This window comes from Cyphomyrmex costatus, unplaced genomic scaffold, assembly GCF_001594065.2.
Source record: "Cyphomyrmex costatus isolate MS0001 unplaced genomic scaffold, Ccosl1.0 scaffold120, whole genome shotgun sequence".
In the NCBI taxonomy this organism is placed as follows: Eukaryota; Metazoa; Arthropoda; class Insecta; order Hymenoptera; family Formicidae; genus Cyphomyrmex; species Cyphomyrmex costatus.
Genome location: NW_017275174.1, coordinates 701,647 through 728,899, shown reverse-complemented (window position 1 = coordinate 728,899; position 27,253 = coordinate 701,647). Strand labels below are relative to the sequence as shown.

The 27,253-nt window shown below is 39.3% G+C and overlaps 3 protein-coding genes across 4 annotated transcripts; 1 reads left to right on the top strand and 2 right to left on the bottom strand.

Annotated features, from left to right (window-relative positions):
• Positions 1 to 628: 628 nt before the first annotated feature.
• bsh (brain-specific homeobox) lies at positions 629 to 5,876 on the bottom strand. Its single transcript, XM_018546550.1, has 3 exons — positions 5,529 to 5,876; positions 4,399 to 4,633; positions 629 to 1,032 (listed from the first exon to the last, which is right to left on the bottom strand). The coding sequence occupies exons 1-3, from the start codon at positions 5,874 to 5,876 to the stop codon at positions 629 to 631; spliced, it is 987 nt and encodes a 328-aa protein (XP_018402052.1).
• A 2,892-nt stretch (positions 5,877 to 8,768) lies between these two features.
• On the bottom strand, positions 8,769 to 13,951 carry LOC108779147 (leucine-rich repeats and immunoglobulin-like domains protein 2). Its single transcript, XM_018546519.1, has 6 exons — positions 13,726 to 13,951; positions 12,651 to 12,922; positions 10,304 to 10,563; positions 9,901 to 10,192; positions 9,665 to 9,823; positions 8,769 to 9,132 (listed from the first exon to the last, which is right to left on the bottom strand). Exons 1-6 carry the CDS (start codon positions 13,877 to 13,879, stop codon positions 8,803 to 8,805), a joined length of 1,467 nt encoding a protein of 488 aa, XP_018402021.1. The 5' UTR covers positions 13,880 to 13,951; the 3' UTR covers positions 8,769 to 8,802.
• A 2,689-nt stretch (positions 13,952 to 16,640) lies between these two features.
• LOC108779040 (homeobox protein PKNOX2) lies at positions 16,641 to 26,158 on the top strand. 2 transcript variants are annotated; one of them, XM_018546386.1, is made up of 8 exons: positions 16,641 to 16,714; positions 20,660 to 20,779; positions 21,168 to 21,477; positions 22,233 to 22,433; positions 22,719 to 23,010; positions 24,943 to 25,083; positions 25,232 to 25,425; positions 25,493 to 26,158. In XM_018546386.1, exons 3-8 carry the CDS (start codon positions 21,169 to 21,171, stop codon positions 25,811 to 25,813), a joined length of 1,458 nt encoding a protein of 485 aa, XP_018401888.1. In that variant the 5' UTR covers positions 16,641 to 16,714; positions 20,660 to 20,779; position 21,168; the 3' UTR covers positions 25,814 to 26,158. The 2 variants fall into 2 exon arrangements, with proteins under 2 accessions (XP_018401888.1, XP_018401879.1); XM_018546377.1 differs by lacking the exon at positions 24,943 to 25,083.
• The last annotated feature ends 1,095 nt before the right edge of the window (positions 26,159 to 27,253 follow it).

The window sequence follows — 27,253 nt, the reverse complement described above, 5'->3', positions numbered from 1 at the left end:
CTCTCTTTCTCTTTCCTTTTGCCTCCAAAAAGAGTATATTACGCACTCAAAGTTTCAGAAAACTGCCTGGGAAAAGATAAATCGAGGAGAAACAGAAGTATACAACATCATCGCGTCAGAGCATGACAGTTTAATTCTCAACGAAAACCACGGCCTATTTTTACACAGTTGACTATAAAAAGTAACAACAGACCAATTACCGTATTTCACTATAAAAAGTAGAGATTTCGGAACCGGCAAAACTCCATTTCTTTCGTTTTCTTTTTTATTTTTCCTGTCTTTATTACGTTACGCAAGCGGGAAGATCCAGCGACGCTCCAGCGACGATATCGTTCTGCGTTGAATAGCGCGAATTATATCAGTGTGACAGGTAAATACCGCTTAAAAACTTCTACGAGGACCGTTGATATCTCCCCTCATCTCGGTCCTTCGAGCGAAGACGATCTCTGCCGAATTCCGTGTTTCTCCGTTATGCGGCGAGCTTTAGCCTAAGGTAAATTCTCGATAGATCCGGTCGTCGCGGGGATACCGGGGATGGCCAGTACCACGGACAAAGATCATCCATTCTTTTTCTACGCGTGGCTGCCGTGATTCTGATAAAAGACAAGCGGTGACGTCGCAACACGTCTCAGCGATGCTGACGTTGGGCGGAATGCTGGCCGTGCTGATGGTGAAGGCCGACCGTGTGCGGATGCGGGTGAGAATGCGAGTGCGGATGCGGATGAATCGCCGTGTGGAGGATCCTTGGTGGGGTGCCGCGTCTGGACAGAGATGGCAGGGTGCCGGTACGCGTCGACGTCGGGGTCGAAACCGTCGACGTCGACGTCAAGGTCGGCGTCGGAGCCGCGGGCGTAGGCGTCGGCGCCGGCGCCGGCATCGGGGTCGGCGTCGCCGTTGGCGTCACCGTCGGCGACGGCGTTTCATCACCCAGCACATCGATCTCGTCATCGTCCTCGTCGTCGGAGTCCGCGGGCGCGTCACTGCTCGCGCGCGACTCGCGGCCGCCACTCAGCGAAAAGTCTACGGGACGCTCTGTCAACATCAGCAAACAATCGTCGATTAAACCTCCTGGACTCAATTCTATCCCTCCGGAGCTGACAGTGAGTCCGTTTAATCGACTCAATTATTAATCTCTTTGTCAAAAAAACATGGAATAATTCTCTTATAGAGTTCTCTTATAATTTTCTTATGTCGTATCCGCAAATTTCGATTATTTTTAATTAACACTGGAACCGCCGATGCTAGAATTGCTGACGATATCAATTTGATAATTTCCCAATCCTTGTTCTTGATTAGTGAAGAACTTGTTTTTATATTATTTCTATTATTAAAATTATTTATATTTTCTCTATATTCTGTATATAGAAAAAAGAAAAAAGAAAAATGATTAACGAAGTTAAAATGGTGGAACCATCATCGGCGGTTCTGATGTTAAATATAGTATTAGTATTCAGATTTTTCCTCATTTTCTCTTAAAATTAATTGATAAACTAACATATAAATTAAATCGGTCTTACAGAGCCAGTAACTGTGTTACAGATTTTGAAGTCAGCTCCAGAGGGTTAATATTACTTCCGTTGAATCGCAATGCGATTATCAGAGCAACACTACAAGTCGTATCCGACGTTTGCAAGCGGAACACAATTGTTGTAACGAATTCTCTTGGTCGCTTTTATCGTCAGTCGGCGTTACGGCGCCGCAAATATTTTCGCGATGAGTACAGATGAATCTCGGTTTTGTGTTTCCTTATATTTGAATAAAAAGTCGGAATCATGGCACGCGCCGTTACGGCCTACGGTAGCCCTTAGCGGCGAGCACAATCGAGAATATAGGTCTGACCGAGCACTTAGCGGGTAATTGAGCAATTCTCTCGCCGAGAGACGGGTGTATAAGCGGGAGTCGAAACGAGACGGTGAAAGAGAGGCATCGAAGGAGGGAACGAATCTCCCCGTCGGAGTTCCTTACGTAGCTCGCTCGAGTCTAAAGACGTTGAGGCGGTCTCCGTCTTCTGTATGCCCTCCACCCTACTCACCCTCCTCTCGATACCTCCTTCTTGGTTGCTGCCAAGGAGACGTCTATGTAACTCGGTTAGCCCTTCCTACCGAACGAAGCCATCTTGTCTACCGAAGACGAACAACTTGACATATAGGATGCGAACGCTATGGACCAAACTATTTAAATCGCTCGAAATGTTTCCCGCAGTCTCGTTGAACGATCGCTTTTATATTCGTACGCCATAATACCAGAGTGGTGTGAAGAGAATGCGTTAACCGTGAAGAAAAATTAGTTTTATACTATGTTGTTGAAAGTAGAAAGTAGAAAGTAGTAAGTCGCTTGAGATAACGACATTATCGCGATAAATTTTCCTCTAAGATATTAATATAATACGCAACGTGTTATCGAAAATGGAAAATAACATGTAAATTGTTCGAGGCAATGACATTACAACGAGGCAATGACATTCTTTTATAGAAAATTAATATAATATACACGTCCCATTTTATCGAAGGAAATTGCTCGAAGCCATCGCGATAAGTTTTCTACTAGAAAATTAACATAAGACATACGCTATGTTATCGAAAACAGAGAATGACATGTAAATCGTTTGACGCTATATATCGCGGTAAATATTCTTTTTAAAAATCAATATAACGGACGTCATATGTTATCGAAGCAAATCACTCAAGGCAACAATATCACTACGATAATATAAATGATGTATTAGAAAATTAATATAACGCACATTACATTGCCGAAAATAAAAAATAACATAATTAATTTTCTTTTAGAAAATTAATATAATGCGAAACATGTTATCGAAAAACGACACTCACGACACTACCATTACAAATTTTCGTCTAGGAAATTAATATCACTGTTTTATTGAAAACGAAAAATGATACATATAATAAATCGCTCGTGGCAACGAGATACCAGCACGATGAAAATTTTTTTTCTAAAAAATTAATATAATCCAAGCACATTATCGAAAACAAAAAATAACACGTAATAAATAACATTGAAAATAACCATTATTACAGCGCTGTAAATTTTCTTCTGGAAAATTGACGTAATGCGCATCCTGTTATCAAAAAACGGAAAATAATATGTAAATCGTTGAAGGTGGCGAATTGATAAATTTTCTTCAAGAAAATTAACGTAACGTCCAGCATCGAAAAACAGAAAGTAACAAATAAATCGGGACATCCCCGTGGCGAGTTTTCCCGTTATGAAATTAATGTGATGCGTATCTGTAACTGCGACGTCACCGGCGAATGGTATTATGGTAATATATCTACGACGGAATGCAAACCATTACGCAGATACCGTTATAATGATTATAGTTCCTCGCAACGTAATCACGGTTACGGTCTGGCTAGTTACGCCGAACTTGCGTAATTTATTGTCAGCGGTATTTTGGTTGCATTATACAGATATCGCCCATTAGCGTGACAACAGGGAAGTATTTAACGACAACCGACGTTATAACGCGTCGTCCCGCGCCTCCTCGCTTTCCGCTCCGGCCGGATAACCGATAACTATAGCCGATTAATCTCGGTCTGCGTCGTGCCGGTGTATCGACTTACGATTGCGAATACACAGTTTGTTTAACATTTTCATATCCGCGTATCTGCACGTAGGCTGCCTATTTACTAATTAAGCCAAATACACGCGTCATTGATGTCACACAGTACTCTGAAGAGATTATACGTCTGACCAGAATCTATCCTACTTCCGAGTTCGCTTTCGGAGTCGGCTTATAAACGAAAGAGTCGTACGTAAACTTGAGCGAGATGGTCATCTTTAAAGTGCGAAAAACAATACCTTAATTTTGTTATCTTTAATAGTGTTATATTATTGATGCGTTCGAGGAGACGTTATCAGAGCCATTCCATCTTCGTTGTTTATTAGATTTAAAACAAGGATAGAATGACACAAATAGCCCACCTTATAAAGATGGCCATCTTATTGAAGTTTACCCTAGATCTAGGTATAATGTTCTTCTAACGGCGCGGCGCGCAGCCATTCATGAGTTTCCGTTTATCTAGGACACGGCGTCATTAATCCGAGTTAATTAGCTCGCGGCGCGGGAATACTGCTCGCAGCTGTTTATCGAAAAGTCGATACGCGCATTTAATTTGCCGGTAATTAAGTTACGCGTTGCGGAAGCTACCTCGACGCGAAATTCCGTAGATGCCGTAGATTGCGATGTCCTTTAAGCATTATCGTTCAATAGCGCGCCGTAAACGCCTCGTTACAGCCGTTCCGGATCCGTTCTCTCTCCCTCGAAAATCGCGACGTCGCATTATACACTTGATGCAATGGAACCGATTTACATTTTCCCATCTATCGAAGCAAAACCGGCGAACGCGGAGAATGATGTGGGACTCGACTCACCAGCGGGCGACGTAACGGATATCGATTGCTGGCCTGAATTGGAATTGCTGCTGCCGCTCGTGTTCAGCTTCCTCAGCTGCTTCTTGTGCTTCATCCGTCGATTTTGGAACCATGTTTTCACTTGAGTCTCGGACAAGTGCAACGCCGCCGCCAGCTCTACTCTCTCGGGCGTGCTTAGATATCTCTGCACCTCGAATCTCGCCTCCAAACCTGCCAGCTGCTGATCGCTAAATACCTGAAGCCGTAAGGAAGCAAACTCTTATCTCCTATAATCGCGAGAGATAAGTGGAGGAGAAAGAAACTAAGTAAATATATATAATGACAAGAGACCAGAGAAGTTAACATACTAAGAATCATTTTCAGTAACGTCGCATATAAATACACGCTTCATGTTGTAATAATTACACGCAGAATTTATGCGAGCTTGATTTATGTTTCGTCTACTGATTGATTTGGAGTCAACAATTTGGTCCATAAAGAAGGGTTTTGTTAAAGTAAATTTAGCTAAATTCAGATCTAGAAATAATTTTATTAGAGCTATTAAAATAATTATATGTACGCGTGCTAGCAAAACAATTATTCGAAATATTAAAACACTTTGCAACATCATCGTTACATTTGTCCGACGCTCATTATGATGAACCGACAAAATTCTCTTCAGATCTGTATTTAGTTTCCTCAATTTTTAGATACTTTAACAAAAATACGTTTCTCTTTTTCGTGTAGAATGGTTATATTACGTTTACAGTTTGTAAAGACGAAGTGTGTGTTATTCGTACAGGAAAGAAGGATTTTACTAAAGTACCTAAAAATTTAACAAGATCTAGAAAATATTACGAAAATAATTTTGTTGGAACATGAAAATAATTACGCGAGATACTCAAGTATAACGAGCAATAAAGCAAAAAGTTTTAATATTTTAATTAGCAACCAGCTCGAGCATCTTATAATTATTATTGTAATAGAGTTTAACATAATTATTTTTAGATCTCTATCTGGCTTATAAGTTTCTAGATATTTTAGCAAAACCGTTCTTTCTAGACGCGACGTCTCGATTTCCACTCCAGATGGAGACGGGAAACTTCGCGTCAACGGGGTGAGGGAGGGAATAGGACCGAGGATGTACTCACGGTCCGGGCCTTCCGTCGTCGGCAATGCTTGAGAGCTGCTAGTTCCCCGACCCCTGGCACCACACCGACCCCCATACCAGCGCTACCGAAGAGCGGACCCAAGAAGAAGGCCGCCGCGGCGGGTGGTGCCGCGGGATAACCGGGGAGCAGACTGGCGAACTGCTGATACTGATGGTGCTGTCCGTGGCCGGGGGTCGACGTCAAGTGCTGATGATGCAGCTGATGATGATGGGTGTGCGGATTGACGGTGCCGCGACTAAGGATATCCTCGATGAGGAACGATGTCCTGCTGGCGGAAGTTCCGTTTTGGCCTGGCTGAGCTTGTTGCTGCTGGCAGGTCGACTGCATCTTTCTCGTTCGACACAACGACGTTGCGGCTACGACGACGCATACATGCCTCGATCGTCGCGGTTACATCCTCGCCAGGGCGTCTTGGCGCGACGCCAAGGTCGCGAAATCGAAGGGAGATCCTTGCCAGTCGCGACAATCCAAGATACAAACAGTCCAGTGTTTCCAGTGCCAAGAGAAATAGCTAGGGCCAAACAAACTTTGAGTGTTTAAACGCGTTGATTCTTCTTCTTTTTCTTGAAATCCCTCAATAGAGGGGCAGCTGCAGTTGCAAACTAAAGTAGTCCGATGATTATTCAGCAATCGACATCGGTTTTCTCCTTCAACTCCCTTAACAGGGAGAGTCTCGCGCCAAGTCTCCTAATAATTAGACGTTTATTCGGTTACCGATACCGCGAAGAGGAACTCTCGCGACTCACTCTCAAAACTAATCACTTTTCTTCCGAAGTGTGCATCGCGATCGGCGACACCCTCGGCGAGTCGGTTGATCACTTTAACTCGACCTGGTTTCAACTAATCGGACGTCGTACGTCCCGCGAGTTCATTCCTCGATGGAATCGTGATCGATCATTCGCGGATCGTGCCATAGATTGGGTATGAATCGCGCGAGACTGTCTTTCGCCGTCGTTCACCGAGACGTCGTGCGAGGCCGCGTATCGGTGAGCGCGGCGCGATCAGGGTGATTCAACCCCCCGCAACGGCGATCATCGACAGCCCCTCCTGCCAGTTGGCGTACCGCGGCAGCTCGTGGAAGGGTGACGCTTGGATCCGAGTGTATCCGAGTTTCGAGGCCGGCCTGACGTCCCGCATTGGCCGGCGTCGCGACGCTCACCGTCGCCGGGGGTTGGTCCCGCGACGATCCTGGGGGCGGGTCTCGGCCATTCGTTTCCATGGACACGCGCTCGGGTATTCGTGAATCCAGCGGCGTACGTCCCGCGCCGAGGAGGCGGCGGCGACGGCCGGAGGGCGCGGAACGGAGCAGGAGGAACTCCGATCCTTCTGTATATTCGTGATTCCTCCCCATTCTGTCGCACTCCCTCGCACGTAGATATAATAATACAAAGTGCAAGCATGTATATGTAAGAGTACGTTACGAAAATCCCCTCGCGCTCGCCCGCTCGGCGCGGCGTATAGCCGCGTCCGTTATACGTGCGCGACGCGCGACGATTCCTCGAGATGGTAAGAGTATTTCAAAACCCATTTCTCTCCGTCTCTTTATCTCGTAGATAAGACTCCGTAATGTCGAAAGTGTCGATATATTCAAGGGGACGACCGAAACCGATCGCTCTCTCTCTCTCGCGCAGCATCGTTACGATCGCGCAACGCTTCGGTTTAACTCGATCTCTCTATCGCCCTCAGCGAAACATATCCGCAGGTCCTCTCGTACGATGCGCGGCACTCCGCTCAATGCGCCGAGCTGTATCGGTATTGAATCTTGGACGAGAGGACGAGCTGAAACGTGGGATTAAATTACTTAGCGGCTCGTGTATACGGGGCGCTTTCCAAATGGCGGTACAAGCGCGTGGCGTTTGACGATGGAGGTGATGACTATATATATGTCATATCTCTCCTGAGCGATAAACACAGGACAAGGTCCGAAAATGTCTGATGAATTAGAAGGAACTAGAGAGGTGCATGTTGATTCGTCCTAGAAAATTGTTTTGTGAGATAAGAGTAACGCTTTTCATGTTAAAGATAACGTTAAACGTATCAAGAAAAGAAATAAGAGAGAGAGAGAGAGAGAGAGAGAGAGAGAGAGAGAGAGAGAGAGACGAAAAGAAAAAGGAAAAGGAAGGAGATGAAATCTCACACTTTAATAGTGTTCATTACCGTTAATCTCTCGAATCTCAACTTTTCGTATATCTCGACAATATATCTTTTTCTCTCCGTTGGCGTGACGACGGCCCGGCTATGATTAGGGTCGAGGGACGCGTGCCGACATTTAGACGGGGTTGCTTCTGCGATTATTGAGTAAATTAACGTCGCGGTAATTGCGTTACCGGCGCGTGTCCATCCGTCCGTATGCGTCCGCCCGCTTCACATCGCTCGGCGTCGCTCGGCGTCGCGTAACCCTCGCCCTCCAACCCTCGCACCCTCCGCGCATTTGTGCCACGAGAGAGAGAGAGAGAGGGGGGGAGAGAGAGAGAGAGAGAGAATGAGAGAAAATGAGAGCCGCCCTCCGACAGCTCTGCCCGTAAAGCCGAAAATCCATCGTCCGGGGTTTCGGCGCCGCGCGGCTCGGCAACATCCTCCGCCGAGATTCGCGGATCCTCTTGAGACTCGTTAGGCGTGAGAGCAAAACGGGTAGCACGCATTAATTTTCAAGTTTGTTTATTGCGGAGCGTCATGTAATACACATCATGCAGCGGCGGACTGCATTTCATAATGAAGTGATTATTCGAACAAAGAAATGTACGTACACCTATATGTATCTCGCCCGCGCGAGCTCTGACACGTTTTTTATGACACGTTTTAACAAAACATATGTATAAAAGATACGATACGCGTATTTGTGAAAGCTTAGATTAGATATCTACATTTAATGCCATCTGTGGCATTACGGATTCTGCTACAAAATGTACACATTATATATCCTTTTGTGTATCTCATTGTTTCTCGATGTTTGCTTAATTAATATGAACAAAGTCTTGTCAAAGAAGCGGGATTACATGAAGATACGTATGCAGATCTGAAAATAATTTTATAAGACTATCAAAATAATTATGTATAGAACGCTTAATTTAGTTGCTAAAATGTTAAAACTTTTCGCAGCACCGTCATCAACGTTTAAGTGTTCTACTTAATTATTTTAATGGTCCATACAAATTTACTTTCAAATTTGTATCTAGTTGAATTTTTAGATACTTCAACAAAACTAGTAATTTTTACGGGAGCTATAAAAAATGTATATTTGTGAATGTGTGTGTTAAATGTCATCGTCATTGGACGCGCGTTTGTAGAAAGCGCGAGAAAAGCTGCCAGGGCCTTGCGATCCACAGAAAAAGAAGCCGCGCCGCCAAAGGATGAAGAAGGTCATGCCGATTGGGATCGCGATAAGTAGGCCGATCAGCACTCCTACGAGTATCGCGGCATCCTTTTCCGGTCTCGCGTTGTACAGATCCAAGCAACGTAGCTGTCGATCAGCCAGGGACGCGAGCTTCTCCCCCTCGTGTTCCGGCGGCGCGGAACAGGTGAGCTTGTCGACCTCGTTGACTCCCATTAGCACGTCGCCGTATTCCGGCAATACGGTTCCGATCTGTGAGAAATAAGCCGTTGATCACTGTACGCAACCCAACCGAGACGAAGGAGAGACACAAAGGAGAGATGAAGGGATTTTCTACAGAAAAGCGTTCGGTACTTATGAGATATACATATAATTGCACGGTAGAATAATTATGATTAAGAGCTACACTTTTATAATTATTACTGCATATAATGTTAATAATGATCATTCTATTTATAGTTTCATATAAACTAATAAAAAATATAAACGTTTCCAAAAGTAATAAATGATTCCAGTACTGTAGTGGCTCTGGAGCCAACTATATATATTTTTATATGTATATAATTACAAGTATAATATTATAGCTGCGTTTTTGGGATAATAATATTTTTTTAAAGAACTATAAATATAATTATTCTAACACTAACATCACAGAGTAATAACTATAGAAATAGAGCCCCTAAAATTATAATTATTTCATCATTAGCAAAAACATTTTTCTCAGTGTACTCCATTTTTTTCTTTTCTTCGATGGATCGCACATTCCTCGATTGTCGGAACTTACCAGATATTGATTATTGCAATCGCAGCTCCACTGGTTGCCCGTCAGGCGCAATTCCTCGAGCTTGTCCCATCTTCCGACGAGTAGCATTGGTAGATACCGGAGAGCATTGGACGCCATGTTCAGCTTTTTCAACGGCGGCCACATCGTGCCCTCGGTGGTCTGCGGACAACGCGCGGCAAATTACATCGTTATCATTGACAGCATAGGCACGTGCTTACCGTCGGCTATCAACGTACCGTAAGCGCCATCGCGTACTCCTCAATCCTCTCTAATTTCCAGCAATTCTCTACGTAGAGACTCTCCAGGCCGGTCAACGCCGACAGCCCGCCGTTCCCGATCACCGTCAGATTCGACATCCCGCGTAGACTAAGTTCTCGCAGCATCTTCAGGTCGGGGAAAGCATTCGTGCGATCGATAGCGCGTATCGGATTGCCATCCAAGCTAAGGTACTCCAAGGTCCCGGCCTCTTCCAGTGAGTTGGGCAAAACTGTGAGCTGGTTGCTGGTCAGGTTCAGTTTCTTCAGGTGTCTGCGAAAGAGAGTGTATAGCGAAAGGTTTTAAGAAACGCCATTCTCGAGTGATGCACAAACGTAATTACGACAAAACTATATAATTGTCGTATACTTTTCGGTTCCTTACTTGGCATTGTGGAACTGATGATTCGGTAGTTCTCGCAATTGGCAGTAACTGATGTCCAATTCTTCCAAATACGACAAGCTACTGATCGCTATGGACGTACGATAATCTAACACGCCGAAAGGATTTCCGGACAGATTCAACACCTCGAGGTCGGCAATGTGCTCGAATACACTCTGATGTAACCAATGGAGTATGTTGTTACCCAGGTTCAAAATTCGCAGGTTCGACAGAGGCTCGTACGCTTCTGACGAAAACTTCCCCTGATACAATCGGAAATAAAGTTGATAATAATCGACTGCAGACACAGGAAGAATGACTAGGCTGATAAAAATTTAGCTAGATACAGATCTAAAAATAATTTTGCTGAATCATTATAAAATATCTATTAGTAGAACACTTAAGCCTGATAAATATTGTTTTGATATTTTGACAACCAACTTGAACTCCGATATATAATTTTTGTATATCAATTACTTTTTCTTTTTTCATAGATTCGAAAATCCTTTTCCAGAACTAAAGTATACGTATTAATGCATGTCTGTAAGATGGAGTTTACGTCGAAAACAACAAAATTTTGAAATTGAAATTTTCTTTAACATTTCTTAGTTTTATATGGCGCTCTAGACTATAAGAGATTTGCACGAAGAAACAATAAGGAGTTCTCTTAGAAAATTAGACTTTTAATTAAAACTTAATTAAAACTTAATCGTTAAGTGATTGTCGTCAACTAATTGTCTTTAAGATCAGTGTTGTGCAGTTACAAGTATCTGGACATACTGTAATTAGGTGTAACACAAATTTATGTATCTATAGATATTATATCAAAGTACTTTTTTATTTGTACCTATGTTAAGTACAAATTCTCTCTCTCTTTCTCTCTTATCGATTCCTATATTTAGGTACATAAATGTTTCTTTTTGGATGATATTTTCTTGCACTAAATGCGCGTAAAACAGGCTCAGAACTTGGTAAAAGTGTATTATATTTCATATAAATTTTTTTTATAATTAGATACTTAATGAATATGTAGTTCATTTTAAGTAAAAATGTATAATATAGCCAATAAATGTCCAATAAATATCTGATTATAAAAAAATTTATATAAAATATAATACACTTTTATTACCGAGCTCGCACCTACGTGCCATTTAGTGCATGATCGAACAAAGAGAGATATTATTCTTCGTAGCTTATATCTTCCTCTTTATATTTCATTCATAAACCAAATAAACGACCAATGCATAACGATAATTTTCATTGTTGATAAAATTAGCAGAATTTGTTTAAAATACGACAATTGCTATTTAAAACACTAACAGATTATATATTTCGAAGTGACGATTAATCTTTTCATTCCTCAATTAGTTAATAATTATAAAAAAGTATTTATATATCTGCGCATATTTTATGCAACAAATAATTGATTTATAAAATTATTTTGACGTTTTGAAAATGTCCAGGAAGTTTTTTATTATTTATTTTGCATATATAATAATTTGCAAACTTTCAAAGATATTGTATTAAAAATGTTTTTAATAACAAAAACTTTATAAAAAAGTTTTTTATAAAAAAACTTTCCATTATTAAAAAGGTTTTACTAAATACTAAAGATAAATGTATTTCTCATTTTTGATGAGTAAAATTACCAATTCACATTATGTATAATACCTTTTTCAAACACGAAAAAATTGATTAAATAAGAGGATAAATAAATATCAAAATATATGCAGCTATATGTATAAGAAATTTGTATAGCTATTTATATAAAAGTGAAAAGAACAAACGTATAATGTTCACGAGGATAAAAATATACATAAAAATAATTTTATTTTTTAATTCTCTAAATATGTGTAATAGAAACAAAAATATCAAGTATCTTCTCAATAAAAAACGTTTCCGTAATTATATTTAAATAAGAAATTTTTATATTGTAAATTTGTGAAGTGATTTTTCAAAAATATTTTAAATTTATACTTTGTAAATTTTTTTGGGAATTATATAACAATAGAATAAGAAATCTTAGAATATTATGAAAAATTATAAAAAATTTTAGAAAAAAAAGATATAGATTTTCAGCATTCTCGTAAAATAACGTATACTAATTTGTATGTATAAAAGATTTAAATTTTGTAAAAAGTTACAAAATTATATACAGACATTCTGAAAATATTCTAAAACAAATATATAAAATTTCTTAAAAATTATATAAAGAATTCTAAAATTTTGGACAGGTTTGGAATTGTCAAACATCAAAAATATTTCTCTCATTGATTGTTGAATCAGAAACGACTTCGCTTCACTTATCAATCGGACTAACACATTAAGTCGCGATATCGTTTTCGATTACCTCGAAAATGTGAGGCTGTAGCATTTGCGACGTAAGCTGGTTATGACTCAGGTCTAATTCGGTGAGATTAACAAGCTCCTTGAAAGCGCCATAATCTATCCTGGCGATACGATTTCTTCGCAGAATCAGTCTCTCAACTATTATCCGCGGGAAGGGCGTGACATGCACCAGGCGATTACGCTCGAACGAGATTACTTTGGCCGTTGTGTCCAACCATCGTTCTTTCTCGAAATGTGTCTCCAAGCTCCGGTTATTACAGTCCACGTAGTTATCTGAAAACGCGTTGCTTTTAGCGCGCTTAGAACGTTTTGCTAAAATATTTAAAAATTTGACTAGAAACAGATTTAAAAATTATTTTATCGGCCTATAATTAAAATAATTATGTAGAACGCTCAAATTGCATAGACAGCAAGTTGACTGTATTAATTTATCGTCATTTAGACGTTAGAAATAATATATCTTTAACGACATTAATGCCTGTTTCTATCAATAAATTAACTTTAATCTTGATTCAATTTACTCTTAATCTTTTAATAATCCTAAGAATTAGAAAAAGGGTTAATCAAACTAAGAAAAGATTAAAGTTAATCGATACTAGAGGAAATGGATATAAATGTAATTTTAACATCAAATGATATTAAATGACAGATTGATGACAAATAACGACAGCTTACAATATTTGGTGGATAGTTGCTAGAATGTCAAAACATTATGTGACATTGCCTTTTCATGCTTGAACATCTTATATAATTATTTAGATAATCCAATAAAATTATATTTTCAGATTCGTATCTAACTAAATTCTTAGATAATATTATTTAATTGTTTTATCATCATTTTTTAAAATAGACACATATTTTATTTTGTATTTTATATTTTTTATTTTATCATTCTTGACTCTTACACGCCCTATATATAGATATGTATTTCTATATTTTAAATTCTTAAACACTTCAGCAAAACTGTTATTTCACATGATTATTGAGCATCCCATGAATTTCTGCGAAGAAAAGGCTTCACTGAGCGCGTTATCGAGAATGATTGGTCCGCCTTTGATCAAGCTAAACAACACTACCTGAACAAGAGCACACGGTACATATACTCGTTGGCTCCGTCACATGGTCTGCTTTAATTGTGCTCGAATCCGCGGTCACGGTTTCTGCGATCGAGTTTTCACCCTTTACGAGGAGGATTATTATGAGTACAGGCACTGACGATCGGAGATCCATTATATAGCGCAAAAGGTCGCGATTTTCTAAGTTTCTTCGCGACTATAAAATCAGTCCGACCGTATCAGACGCTGCGTGTATGATAACAAGGTATAGCGATAAGATAACATCGCTCGTAATTACTCATCGTTCGAACCGAGCTAGATGAAAAGATACTAGGAAATACTTGTGTGTGTCCCCCCCCCCCCCGAGATAGTTAATAAATTAATAAATCCCTTTAAATTGTTGGGCGAAATTCACTCGAGAATCATAAAGCCTGGATTTAAATTGTTACATTCGGCAGACACAGTGCATTAAAACGTGTCACGAGAAATCTCACAACGGAAATGAAGAATTTCGCTACATAAAATGTGCATGTATATCATTACGGAAATAATATTAGTGTCAAGCACCAATTTTTCAAGCGGTGATTCATGTATAGTTAATCATCTCCAGACAGCACACAATATTTATAAATAAAATATTTTTATAAGATTTATTTAAATATTTACAAAATATTTATAAAAATTTTTGTAAAAATATTTTTTAAATATTTTTATAGTCTTACAATTAGATTGCACATATCATAAAGATTTGATACAAATGTTATGATAATATTTAATAACCATCATATAAATGGTAAGAAAAATAATTACCTACTCAGTGAGAAATGACAATGGAATCGATATCGAATTGACATCGATTCAACGTCGATTTCATTGTCATTTCTCACTGGGTAATTCAGTTTCATTGTTATATGATATAAGTGTTATTGATTAGCACAATGGAAGCGTTATTGTAAGCGCAATATGGAATGTGCCCTTATGTGGCGACGATATGCTATAATTTACAATATTTATAATTTATAAAAATGAAGACGTACTCATGTTCGGATCACAGGATATCTTTTTTGCATTTTCCTTACAAAATTACATGCGGTCAATAAAAATATTGAGAAAAATACCGAGAATCAGCAGTTATACAAAAAAATTTCAAAAAATTATAATGATGAGCTCTTTGAATTGAAAAGTTTCTTCAATGATTTGTACTAATGCTTATAATATCGTTTATCGTATGTACAGTCCCAAACAGCACAAATATCCCAGGGATATTTCAGGAACGTCCTGAGGATGTTCCTATTTCCTCAATACGTTCTATGGACGTCCTCGGGATGTCTCTGGGATAAAGTGTGCTGTATGGGGTTAAAATCATATATATTGATAAACAAAAGATCTAGCAATTTGTTGTTACACCTACTTAAAAAGATAAAACAATTGTTATTATTAAACATATTTGTTATAATATAAAGAAAAATCAGTTATTATTGAGGGGGTAATCACTTAATGTAATCGTGGGACGGAGTCCCTGAAATCATTATAAAATTTATATAAAATTTCGATATATAATCCGACAATTACAAGAAACAATTGTGTAATATTAGATAAAATCGTTTATTTGACCAAATGACCGCATATATTGTGAGGAAAAATTATTTATCATCAAATAAAATTATATAAAATTAAATGAAATCATGTAATCTGTGGGACAATATTTCAGATAGTGGTTACCCCCTCGGTTATTATCATAAAGGAAAACTTTTTTGACAAAAAATTCTTTACCTTTATGTGAATCATAATATTAGTCCTATAATAATAATAATATTAGTCCGATAATAAATATTTAAGTCCAGATTTATAGTAAAACGTGAGTAGCAAGTGACTTGACCAATCACAGTAGAGTCCGTAAGGTCCTAACGTAAAATGTATAAGCAGTGACTAATTAGTTTATCATTTTTTACAATTATGACTAGGACTTTTACGTGTAATGGTCTTTAAGTTAAGACAGAGATACTCGAATATGATTGCTCAATTTTTATAAATTATACGGTGTACAAATCCGACCAGCATAAACGCTTCCAAAAGTGGTGAAAATCAAATAAACAGGAAGTATGTATATTTTAGAGCGTCCACCGAATTCGAACTGTCGATTTTTTAAAACTTGTTACTTTATTGATCACAGATGGCGCTAGCTTTGTGTTTGTCCAGAATTTTGTCCAATTCGAACCGCTACAAAAACTAGAGATGTATTAAGAGACTGGCATAAATTCTAGTTGGATAGAAAATGATGGAATGAATCATAGGACTCGTTCGCTAGTCTAGCACTTACAGGACAGAAAACCAGAAAGTAAAAAAGCAGAAGTCAATCAAAATTCGCACTGTCTACCATCGCGATGTTTGATTGGCTTCTGTCATTCTGTATCCAGCCAATCAAAAATTGACCCCACTACGCCAGTCTCTTAATTATTATCGTCTCCAACAGAAACAACTCCCGTGGCGCCATCTGTCGGATGGACGGCGTACTTGAACAACGCCATGACGGCGAGAAACCTTCGCGAAAAGTATTGAATCGGTGACGTCACAAAAGACAGACCAGTGGAAGGAGTAAACGGGGTGGACGGTCGCGTTTGTGCGAAAAAATGTCCGGCTACCGGAACTTATCGTTTACGTGAACGTGTGGCGAACGGTACTCGTGAAACGTAGCGAGCCACCGGCGGTTAGCGCGGAAAACCGGCTCCGGTTGGGTATTGGCGAGTGGCGGTTGGTGGCGGTTCCTCTCCGGAACGAACGACAAAAGTGCGTGCGTCCTTCTCCCCCCGGCACGTGCACACGGGCGAAATACGGGGCCCTCACCCTTCGTCGATGCCTGTCGCTCCGCTCGTGACGGCTATGACGGTTCGATCGCGCTGCGTAGTTGCGTGAAAACAAAACGAACGAGACGCTGATTGCGCGACGGTGGTGTAGCGTGCCGCTTCTAGGTGGACCCTCTACCTGCGGAATCACGGCAAGAGCTGCGAAGGTATACATACTAACTCCGATCCACGCATTCGCGTTCGGCGACTGTTGCGGAGTAGTCGTCGAATCGCTCGGGGTTTCCACGCGACGACGACGGCGGCAGCTGCCGCCAGCGCGAGGTTAGGTTCGTTTCTAGATCGACGGTCGTATACGTGCGCTGCGTGAACGCCCATTTTTCTCGCTGAGACAAGGTCGGGTTGCGCGCGCGATCGCGACGGTGGACCGAGTCGCGAGGGTCACGCTGTCGTCGACGAATGACGTCGTCGTCGTCGTCATCCTTGCCTTTCGATCTCTCGATCGTTTGAAGTTAGTGTTGTCATTATTACGACGGACATCGCGTGTTTCTCAATCGTCTCACGAAAAATTCAGGAGACTGAGAATTACGAATTAGAATTTGACTAGTCAGATACATTCAGTTTTAATCCGCTTCCTTCTGATTGATTGAATTCTATCTTTAACTCATAATTTTCAATTTCCAAAGCGTAATGACACATTACGTGTTCTTTTGGATTTCACATCGCGCGTCGCAAGAAGTCGAGAGAAGGAATAAAAGTCATATTTAAATCTTTCGACGAACGCGTCTAATCGGAGTATCGATGACGCCGATAATTACCCTTTGAATCGCTCGTCCGACATTTTTGTACGAAAAAGGTGGGCCATTCTGCGGATCCTCCACAAAAGCGCGCAGCTTTCTTAGGTGGGAGAAAATAAGACGCTCGACGTAAACAAGCGTCATCATCTACGAGATGAATAATATTTTATTTAAAGCGCTCTCGGAAACGAGATGGGATACTAGGATCTGATGATCAGCTGATGACATTTCGTCTGGCCACAAACTCACGAACTTTTGATTAGCCGTCCTTTTTGTCGATATCAGTAAGCTAGAATGAGTAAGATAATATCGCGTTTTTCCCCAGTCATAAATCCTCAAAGACAATAGGAATAATAAAGCTTAAGCTGTGAGGCATTGGCCAATCGCAGTCGAATGTAGAAGAATAATGACTATGATTGATTGATTTCTTAGAGGCTTTCTACAATAAACTATTAGTAATAAATCAGAAGTTAGAAATTTACCTGTCACAGACAATTATTCTTCTCACATTTGACTATAATTGATCAAAAATTTTCTAGCTTCTAACTTTGATTTATTGTAAAAAAAAAATAATTTTTTTGTATAATAATAATTTATATTAATAATTTATTTTAAAAGTTTACTACCTATTGCATTTCAAATCAAAGCCTTATGTTGACGATACTAAAAATCGATCCGATATTACAGATTGAGAAATAATCAACAAATCATACTTGAACAATTTAGTCACATAACGAATGCATTGGTTAATTCTTTCTTCATCCAAGATCTTGAATAATTTCTAGCATTGGGAATATGAGGCTTAAAACTGTCGAAAAACACAAGTAATAGAACAATAGATAGTAATAAAATAATAGATTTCAACCTATTAAATCGTGTTTACTAGAACACATGGTTTCTAATAAGTTGAAATTTCTTAGTCCTTTAAGCCATTAAAATATTGGCCAACTACAATCGAATGAGGAGAATAATCGACTATGATTGGTTGATTTCCTACAGCTTAAGGCTTACTGTACCTGTTGTGTTCCTATTGTCTGTGCTTTTCATTGTGTTTAATAGGTTTCCTCCAATAAGCCATTAGTCAACAAACACAATAGGTGTGGTAAGCCTTGAGTCTTAAGAAATTGACCAATCATAATCAAATGTGAAAAATATAATCAACTGTGATTGATTGATCAACTGTGATTCCTTAAGGCTTACTGCATTATTGTGTGGACTATCTAAGCTTTAAGTTTTAGAGTCATGACCACAAAAATATTTAAGCAGTAAAGAAATCAACATGCAAGACTTGCTTGAGCTATGGCCTTATTACAATCTCTATATTTCTTAAATTTTTTATGGTCTTTATAAGCCATAAGAAATTGATTAATCATAGTTCTTCTCATATTGTGACTGTGATTAGTCATTTTTACGGCTTCAAACTTAAGTAATAACTTATTGTAAAAAAGCCCTTAAGGCTTTATTCTTCTTTCGACAGAACTGCTCATGATCAAACTCTATTATAAGATTTTTAGTACGATCGTCTGTACCGCGCCTTTAATTGTTCCTGACGATGGTGATCATCTTTCGATTTTATCAAACGAGCAATGACAAACCGGAAAAAGTAGCGCGCGTTTAAAAGGGAGGGTGGAAGAGGAGGAGGAGGAGGAGGAGGAAGCGGAGGAGGCGCGGTCCGCCTGTCGTGTAAAGTGTAACGTTTGAAGGGCGTGTTTTAACAGCGGTCGCTTTTCTGCGTGGCGGCGTGCGGAACGAGTCGCGCAGGTTAGGCTCAGCCCGATGATTGACAGGTAGTAAACAAGAGGCCGGTCTCCTGCTGTTTTCGAAGCGGCAAACCCACGTGTCGAGGGAACGTTCGCTTGCTCTTCCACACGCGCGATTCGACGAGTCTCCGCGATGAGAGAGTAGCTATAGAAAACGTTTGACGTAAAATCCGAAAAGCCATATAGAAATTAATGACAGTCGATTTTTATTATTTTTTTCATATTTGATTGGACAATTTCTTACGGTTTTGGAGCTTACGACTTTACCCCTTAAAACAAGATTGTAGACCTAAACTAACAACTTTTTATAGAAAAATATATTTAGATTCAATGAGAAATTAAGAACAAAATTAATAAAAAAATCTTACAGTTGCAAAACTGCTTTTTGTAGTTTAGTCAACAGTCAGTTGTTATCGATGTTTATCTAGAAATCATCCAATGAAACGTTGAGATTAGAAAAAGTACACTAATAGCAGCGAGCACTCACTCAACTGTTGAGTCCGCTGAACGCGTTCATTTACTCTGGGCTTCGACTTCGTGACAACTATCCCTTGGAATTTCCCGAAAGTCCTACAGTCTAATTATCACATACATCAGCAATTTTTCTCACATTATTGATGATAGCGGTAAATTAATCGTCAATGAAATGAGAGCAGATTTGAGTCGACGCTTAGAAGGAAAAGAAAAGCACTCGTCACTTTTACGTCAGACGATCTCGTGCGGCGATTTTGCCCCTTGCCACTTGCTGCCAGTTCTCGAGGGAACTGGCTTGGAACACTCGTTGGGTTATTTCACACGCGCGGGTTTTTCCCGATTATCTTTATTGTATTTCTTTTTTTCGTCTTCCAGTGACGCTATTTAAGCCCGCGTCACGGAAGACGCGCCGTTCCGAAATCGATGGAAGCCCCGGGCGCCGATGGCGCCAATGCTGTCTAATGATGACATTTAAATGCGGTGCCGCACCGTTCGATTGTTCACGCGGCGCGGCGCGGCGGGACGCGGTGTTTTTCTTCGTTTCTCTTTTTCTTGTTTTTCTCTCTTTATCGATTTTTCACTTCCTCGCGGGTATTCTTTCTTTCTCTCTTTGCCCCTTTTGAATTCGAAATCTCTTGACGAGATGATGGTTTGCTTTCCTTTTAGGAAACACAGTCGACAACACACGCCACTTTCCATTTACAATTTTATTCAAACACTTTTTTCAACACTTTTGGACTCTGCTCGGAAGAAGAATTCGAACGTGATTTTGACCGATATTAGAATGCACCAAAAAAATAAATAAAAAAAATAAACCAAATTAATTAATCAATTAATTTTTATTTCGTAAAATGAGATATTAAAAGTTCGCACACATCAGGGTGCGGCTACAATAGAAGGAATGAGGAATAAGAAATTTCAACTTATCAGAAATCGGATACATCGGAATATCCAGTTTCTGATAGATTGAAATTGCTTATTCCTTATTCCTTTTATAGCTGCACCCTTACATATAATATTCCATTTAACTGTAGACCGTGTTCCAGTGTGTAATTTGTGTCTCCTAAAAAGAAAGCCGATGTAAACAAACTTGAGATTCTCATGGCGATTTTCTTTTTTCTAGCATCCTCCAATTGAACGGACTTAACGAGCGCGTTGAACGAGTAATTGAACTTTAGGCGCAGAGAGAACGGAGTCACAGGGAATCCAAATGAGAATGGGAATTGCCAAGGGGGAATGATAGGTAAGAAAAACTACTTTAACTTCTATAATCTATGAAGCGACGTCTACAATGAAATTTCAAGGCAAAAACGTTTTAAGCCTTAAACCGTAAAAAATGACTTATTACAGTCAAATGTAAGGAGAGTAATCGATTATAATTAGTCAATTTTTTAAGTTTAAGGCTTGCTACACCTATGTGTTTTGGGACTAAGCGAGTTGGTCAGATTTCAACTGTTGGTTTCACAATGAGTCGGTAGTTTTAGAAGTTGGCTACTAACCAACTCTACCAATTCATCGATTTTGATTCAATCCCAATTCACCGACTACAAACTACCGACTTATTGTAGTGTAAAGCTTAAAATAAATTAACATCACAACTCAGAATTTTATACGTGATATGTTTGTGGCAGGATGCAAGAGGGTAATACCGCCGTTGCGCTAGCGATGGTGACCCCCGGATACGATCAGGACCCTGCGAGTGGGGTCGCCGATTACACGACTCATCAGGATCAGGCCCAGTTTGAAGCCGACAAGAGGGCCGTTTATAAACATCCGCTCTTCCCGTTGCTGGCATTACTCTTCGAAAGATGCGAACAAGCGACCCAAAGCTCGGACAACTCCACGTCCGAAAGCTTCAACATGGACATACAGGCTTTTGTCCAACACCAAGAAAGAGACCGAAAGCCTTTCCTGATCAATGACCCCGAGATTGACGGTTTGGTAAGACGAATTTCTTAATGATGTACATTCCAGCAGTAAACAAATTGCTCGCAGTATAGCGACAGATTTGCTCAGATATATTTCAATAAATTCAGTATCATCTGCGTCCGCATTAAATTCATGTTTTCTTGGCAAAAACTGTTGACAAAAAGTAACAGCAGATTGTCGGCAGAAATCGAGCGAAATCAGTCATTTCATAAACTTAAAGAGAATAACTTTAAATTGTTATGAAACGACAATGTGTTAAGTTTTTGTAGTTAATTTGATATTATATTCTATTAGCAAATAAATCCATATTAGAATTTAATTAGAAATTAAGGATTGCTATATAGTTGAAGATACGAATTCTCTATCAATCAAATAATTTTAATTTTAATCCGTTTAAATTATTAGTTTTAGAAACAAATAAATTAGTTTTTTTAGAAGAACTGTTGTTGCTGCTTTTATTTAAAATCTAATGCTATTAAGCATAATGGTTGTATCACCAGTAAAAAAGAAACATATCTATTGGACTCTTTTTTTTTTATATTCATTAGACTTCTTATAAAGGGGCGAGTTTTTTAATTCATCGATTAATCAATCGATGAATTAAAAAATTCGCCCAACTTTTCGCTTGTCCTTTCTTCATTTCCTCATACGACTCCGACGCGCGCGAAATCAAGATCGGGAACAAATGAATGAGGGAAACAATAAGAAATGACGGTCGGTTGAACGAAACGTTTAAACGCATTTCCATGGAGATACGTTTCTTGCAGATGATCAAAGCGATACAGGTGCTACGTATTCACCTACTGGAGCTGGAGAAGGTGCAAGAGTTGTGCAAAGACTTCTGCAACAGGTACATCACGTGTCTGAAGGGCAAGATGCAGAGCGAGAATCTGTTACGCAGCGACTACAGCCACCACGGGCACGACATGGGTCCATCGAGTGGAAGCAACGGCAGCAGTCCGTTGCAGGTTAGACGTTTGTCCGATATACCACAATGAAGCTAGGCTCCCCGGTCTGTCCGGTCTATCCCTCTTACCAACGTAGATATTCCCATAGTAGAAGGGATGTACGCGAACAGTCCGGCGACGTCGTTGCCATTACCGTTTATGTATCTGTAAATTGCCGTCGATTCGATAGAGAAAATAATATATGTATTACATCGCCGTGTACGAGCATACGTGTACATCTCTTGAGATATTACTGAATTTCCCATCCCTGCTCTCTGACGGCTAGTTGAGACATATATTTGCCAGGTGCTGTCATCTACAGGCAATGATGTTGAGTCGGGAGCTAACGGATTCAGAGTGAGCCGTGGGGACGCCGTGGCGGAGAATGATGGCGCGAATTCGCACACGCGGGAAGAGAGCGTTATTCACGATCAAGTTTCGTCGGTCCGACCGTCTTCCGCCGTCCAGCGCTCGGGCAAATCCACTAGCCAGGACCACGACGATCCGCTCTCACCGTCCACTATACATGGAAGCACGCCTCTCTCACAAATCGGGGCGCATGGATGCGCCCCGGTTAACGACATGTATCTCGGCCAAGGTGAGTTTAAATCAGATAGCTGTCGAGTGCAATAGTTGAATGAGCGTGCTAGTGGTGTATTCTAGAGCATCCAATCAGACCTAGAAGAATACACCAATAGCCCTCACTCAACTGTTGAGTCCATTAAATGTGTTCATTGAATCATCAAATGAATTCCTTTCAATTGTTCTCGTTCGTTGAGATTTTATTCTTCTCTCGTCAAAATTTTGACTTTATTTCAAAGTTTACTATCTGAAAAAAACTTGAAAAATCTGAAACTTTTAGGAATTATTTTTTTATCCTTGAAAATTTTTCAAATTTTACTTTTAAATTCTGTCTTGTTTAAAAATTGTTTTTAATCATTTGTTGATAATGCAAAATATTAACAATTAGCAATAAATACAATATTTGAATTCATTCACATAGATTTATCGTGTGACTTGTGAGTTTTTATTTAAAAATCAAGATAGTAGTATACAATAACTTATTGTTAGCGGAAGAGAATAACTCGCTCATAATCCTAGATATAGTCTCGTGCAATTTGTTTTTCTACTAAATTATTATATAATTTATTTGTGTTGCTTATATTTCAGTTTGATTTAAAGCTTTATTTAAAAAATTCTCTAATTTTACCTGAAATTTTAGACAAAAATGAAAAGATCCAGAAATTCTCTGGGAACTTTTTTTTTTACAAAATTTCGAAAAACGCTATCTTTTTTCTCTTCTTGGGCTTCTTATCCTTGTTGTTCACTCATGTTAAACGAGGATAAGACGATACACTGGGGCACTCGGGTGATGTTTTCGAACGCAGCCCTGAAGCAGCGGTTGTATTTGTTGGTAATACCGACAACGAAACGCACCACTGGTGTTCTTGGTTTAACCAACCAGGAGTCGGTAACGCGCGATACTAGCGACCTGCCCTCCCTTTTACTACACTAACTTGTACAATGTCTCGTCGCGTTAACTGCAATCACCTTCTCTTGTAATGCCTGATTTATACTTCAGGTCTTAATCCCAAGATCCTAAAATTCAACCAATAAAGCTGCCAGTTCTAACCGAAATTTGAACTATTGGCTGAATTTTAGGATTAAGACCTTAAGACCGAAGCATAAACCAGGCATAACGTGCAGTATTCTTAAGCCCGATCTACAATTGCGTAAACGTAGTTGTAAGTGGTTGTAGTTATAAGAATTGACCAATGACAGTCGAATATTCTCCTCGTATTCAACTGTGATTAGTCAATTCTTACAACTACGTTTACGCAATTGTAGATCGGGCTTTAAGGCTTAAACACAATAGGCACAAGTAACAGGAAATAACGAGTCGTCCAATCAAAACTCTGGGATATATTATCGAACTTATATCTCAGAGCTCTCATTGGACGACTCCTTATTCCCTGTTGCCTGTGCCTATTGTGTTTCCAGCTTTATAATGGTCGCGTTCAGGGTATCGATCATCGACTGTCGATGGTATCGATCATGAAACTTTTTCCCTAGGATGGAAAATAAAAAGTGAAAAATTTCTCCATTAACTACAATGGTAAAAATTTTCATTTTTCATTCTAGGGAAAAAGTTTCATGATCGATACTCAGCAGACTCAAGGTGCGTTCCGAAATTCACTGCCAGTGCTGAAAATCTATAGCGCACGTAACGTATACTATATAGTTTCAGCACTGGCAGTGAATTTCGGAACTCACCTTCAACTGTTGCGGAGCGGATCTGTGAGCGCTCGCTGCTATTGGATGATCTAAAAGAATATATCAATAGCAGCGAGCGCTCACGAATCCGCTCCGTAACAGTGGAAGTCTGCTAAACATGACCAATAAAACGATGTGCTACTCTTCACAATTATATTCGGCGTCGTTCCTCACTCTGTTTTCTCGATTCTACGAACCTCATCAGTTTATCAGATTTTATACATGATGAATCTCTTAAAATCCCGTTATATTATAGATGACAGTAGCGAGTATCTGCAGACGATTTCTAATAGAATATATCTGGAAGAAGCCGGATACTGGGGATTAGTCGCGTTGCAAGAACGAAAAAATGTGGAATACGCGAGTGCTGTGAATGCTAACGATAAAAAATATTTCGGTTAGGAATATAACGTGTTTCCTTCGGCGCATATGAGTTGAAAAATAGCAACGATTCGTTGTCGTTACTATCTCTCAACGCACAAATTGTACCGTTACCATTATATGTGTGAATCATAAATTTAATAGAACACGTCGATTGTGTTTAGACATTACAGTTGCAGCCTCGCCTTCCCCTGCGGCGAGCGAAGATGAGGAGGAGAGTGCCAGCAATGCAGCTTCGAATCACACTGGGAATCACAGAAATAATCATGGTAGCGCTAGAAAGGGACGTCAGAAGCGGGGTGTCTTACCCAAACAGGCAACCAGCATCATGCGAACGTGGCTCTTTCAGCATTTAGTAGTGAGTAACTTGCTGATAATTTGCAATTGTTTCATTTAATCGTAAATCTAACGCGTATCTGTTGCAGCACCCTTATCCAACCGAAGACGAGAAGCGTCAGATCGCCAGCCAGACAAATTTAACATTGCTACAAGTGAACAATTGGTTCATCAACGCCCGTCGACGAATCCTACAGCCAATGTTGGACGGCGCAGGCACGGACGCGACATCGCGCGCGGGGAAACGTCACAAGACTTCAAAACACGCAGTGCAGCAACAAGCAGCTCAGCAGCAACAAGCGGGCTGGCAATCCGATGATTCGACGAGTGATTCAGGTTCTAGCGATGGTGAGGGAGGTGCTGCTAGATCGAAAGACGGTAACGATAGCGATGAGGACGACCTTCACTGACCTCTGTCGATCACCGAAACGTCAACCTCTTTACGGTACCTTCAAATCCAGTTGCTCATTACAGTATTAAGATATTCGGGAATAGATATCGCTTTAACTGTCAAATACGTAATTAATCTTGTGAAAGTTAAGAATACGTGGGTAGAGGTTATCACGCTCTCTGATCATTTGATACTTTGATAGCGTTCATTAGCCAACCGTCTACTTTTTTATGACAACTGATTAGATTTTTAATCTCGGCTCACAAATTATCCACCACATGTTGTAATGGACTGGGAGACGAGAACTGAGATTGAATAGGTACTAGAAAGAGCAGCTTACTTTTAAGTACGTTTAACTCGAACGTACATATGTTTGTATTATGTTATTTGAGAAATGTTATTTATTTTTCGATGACAAATTTTTGACTAAACTATGCGCAAATAGTGAAGACGAATTTGAGCTTTCTTTGAAATCACGATCTTTTGTTAATTTTAATTATGTTGCTTGTAACAATCTTATGTTTCTGATATTATTATTTATGATGCCTATTGGTATGTTCCATTACAACGCTCACAATGTTCATGAAATTATTTCATCCTTATCAAATGTTAAACAAGGACAAATAATGCTCGTGAGCGTTGTAAGCGCCAAATGAAACACACCTCCATGTAATGTATGTAAAAGATACATCGTTTTAAATATAATTACGGTATATATACATATATATATATATATATATATGTAATTATGTTAGAACGAATTATCGAACAAATATTTTCCAAGAAAAGAAATATTTTTATGATAGCCATTCATATTTTTCATTCTTTCAATGTACATTTTTAAGCACGTATATATTCTCTAGAAACTGTATAAATTCGTTCTTTTGTATATTTTTGATGGTACACCAATTGTCGATCTTTTTCGTATATAACTTTGATATTTCATTAGACGTATAATAAAACAAAATAGACAAAATGAATTTTTTTTCTGCTAGCTTTGCCAACAATATTATGTTATTACTGCTATTGTTACGATTAATATTGTTACCCAGATACTACTACTACCATTACCATTATTAATAATTATTACTCCTACTATATATTATTACTACTATGCTATTTCTAGTAATAGTGTCACTATTACTATTGCTATTCCTTCCATTACCGCTATACTATACTACTATTTCTACTATCATTGTCAATATTATTATTGTTAACACTCCTATTGTTATCGCTCCTGCTACCGCTAAAACTACTATTACTACTACTACTACTATTACTACTGCTATTACTACTATTACTAAACTATTACTACTATTACTACTACCTATTACTACTAATACCTATACTGCTCCTATCACAATAATTATTATTTTTTGTGTCACAACAAAATATTCGCATATTTTTTGTTTACAGTTATAATACGTGTAAAGCTTTTTTGGGATTGAAATTTATTAAT

Excerpts from the sequence above, each read along its gene's own strand:
- LOC108779040 (XM_018546386.1), top strand. The coding sequence starts at position 21,169 with ATGCAAGAGGGTAATACCGCCGTTGCGCTAGCGATGGTGACCCCCGGA. Across the intron at positions 22,434-22,718 it reads ACGGCAGCAGTCCGTTGCAG|GTGCTGTCATCTACAGGCAA; the intron begins GTTAGACGTTTG and ends TATATTTGCCAG. Across the intron at positions 25,084-25,231 it reads TAACGATAAAAAATATTTCG|ACATTACAGTTGCAGCCTCG; the intron begins GTTAGGAATATA and ends GATTGTGTTTAG.
- LOC108779147 (XM_018546519.1), bottom strand. The coding sequence starts at position 13,879 with ATGGATCTCCGATCGTCAGTGCCTGTACTCATAATAATCCTCCTCGTA. Across the intron at positions 12,923-13,725 it reads TACCGTGTGCTCTTGTTCAG|ATAACTACGTGGACTGTAAT; the intron begins GTAGTGTTGTTT and ends ACGCGTTTTCAG. Across the intron at positions 10,564-12,650 it reads TACAGCCTCACATTTTCGAG|GGGAAGTTTTCGTCAGAAGC; the intron begins GTAATCGAAAAC and ends CGATTGTATCAG.
- bsh (XM_018546550.1), bottom strand. The coding sequence starts at position 5,876 with ATGCAGTCGACCTGCCAGCAGCAACAAGCTCAGCCAGGCCAAAACGGA. Across the intron at positions 4,634-5,528 it reads GACGACGGAAGGCCCGGACC|GTATTTAGCGATCAGCAGCT; the intron begins GTGAGTACATCC and ends TTACGGCTTCAG. Across the intron at positions 1,033-4,398 it reads ATCCGTTACGTCGCCCGCTG|AGCGTCCCGTAGACTTTTCG; the intron begins GTGAGTCGAGTC and ends TGATGTTGACAG.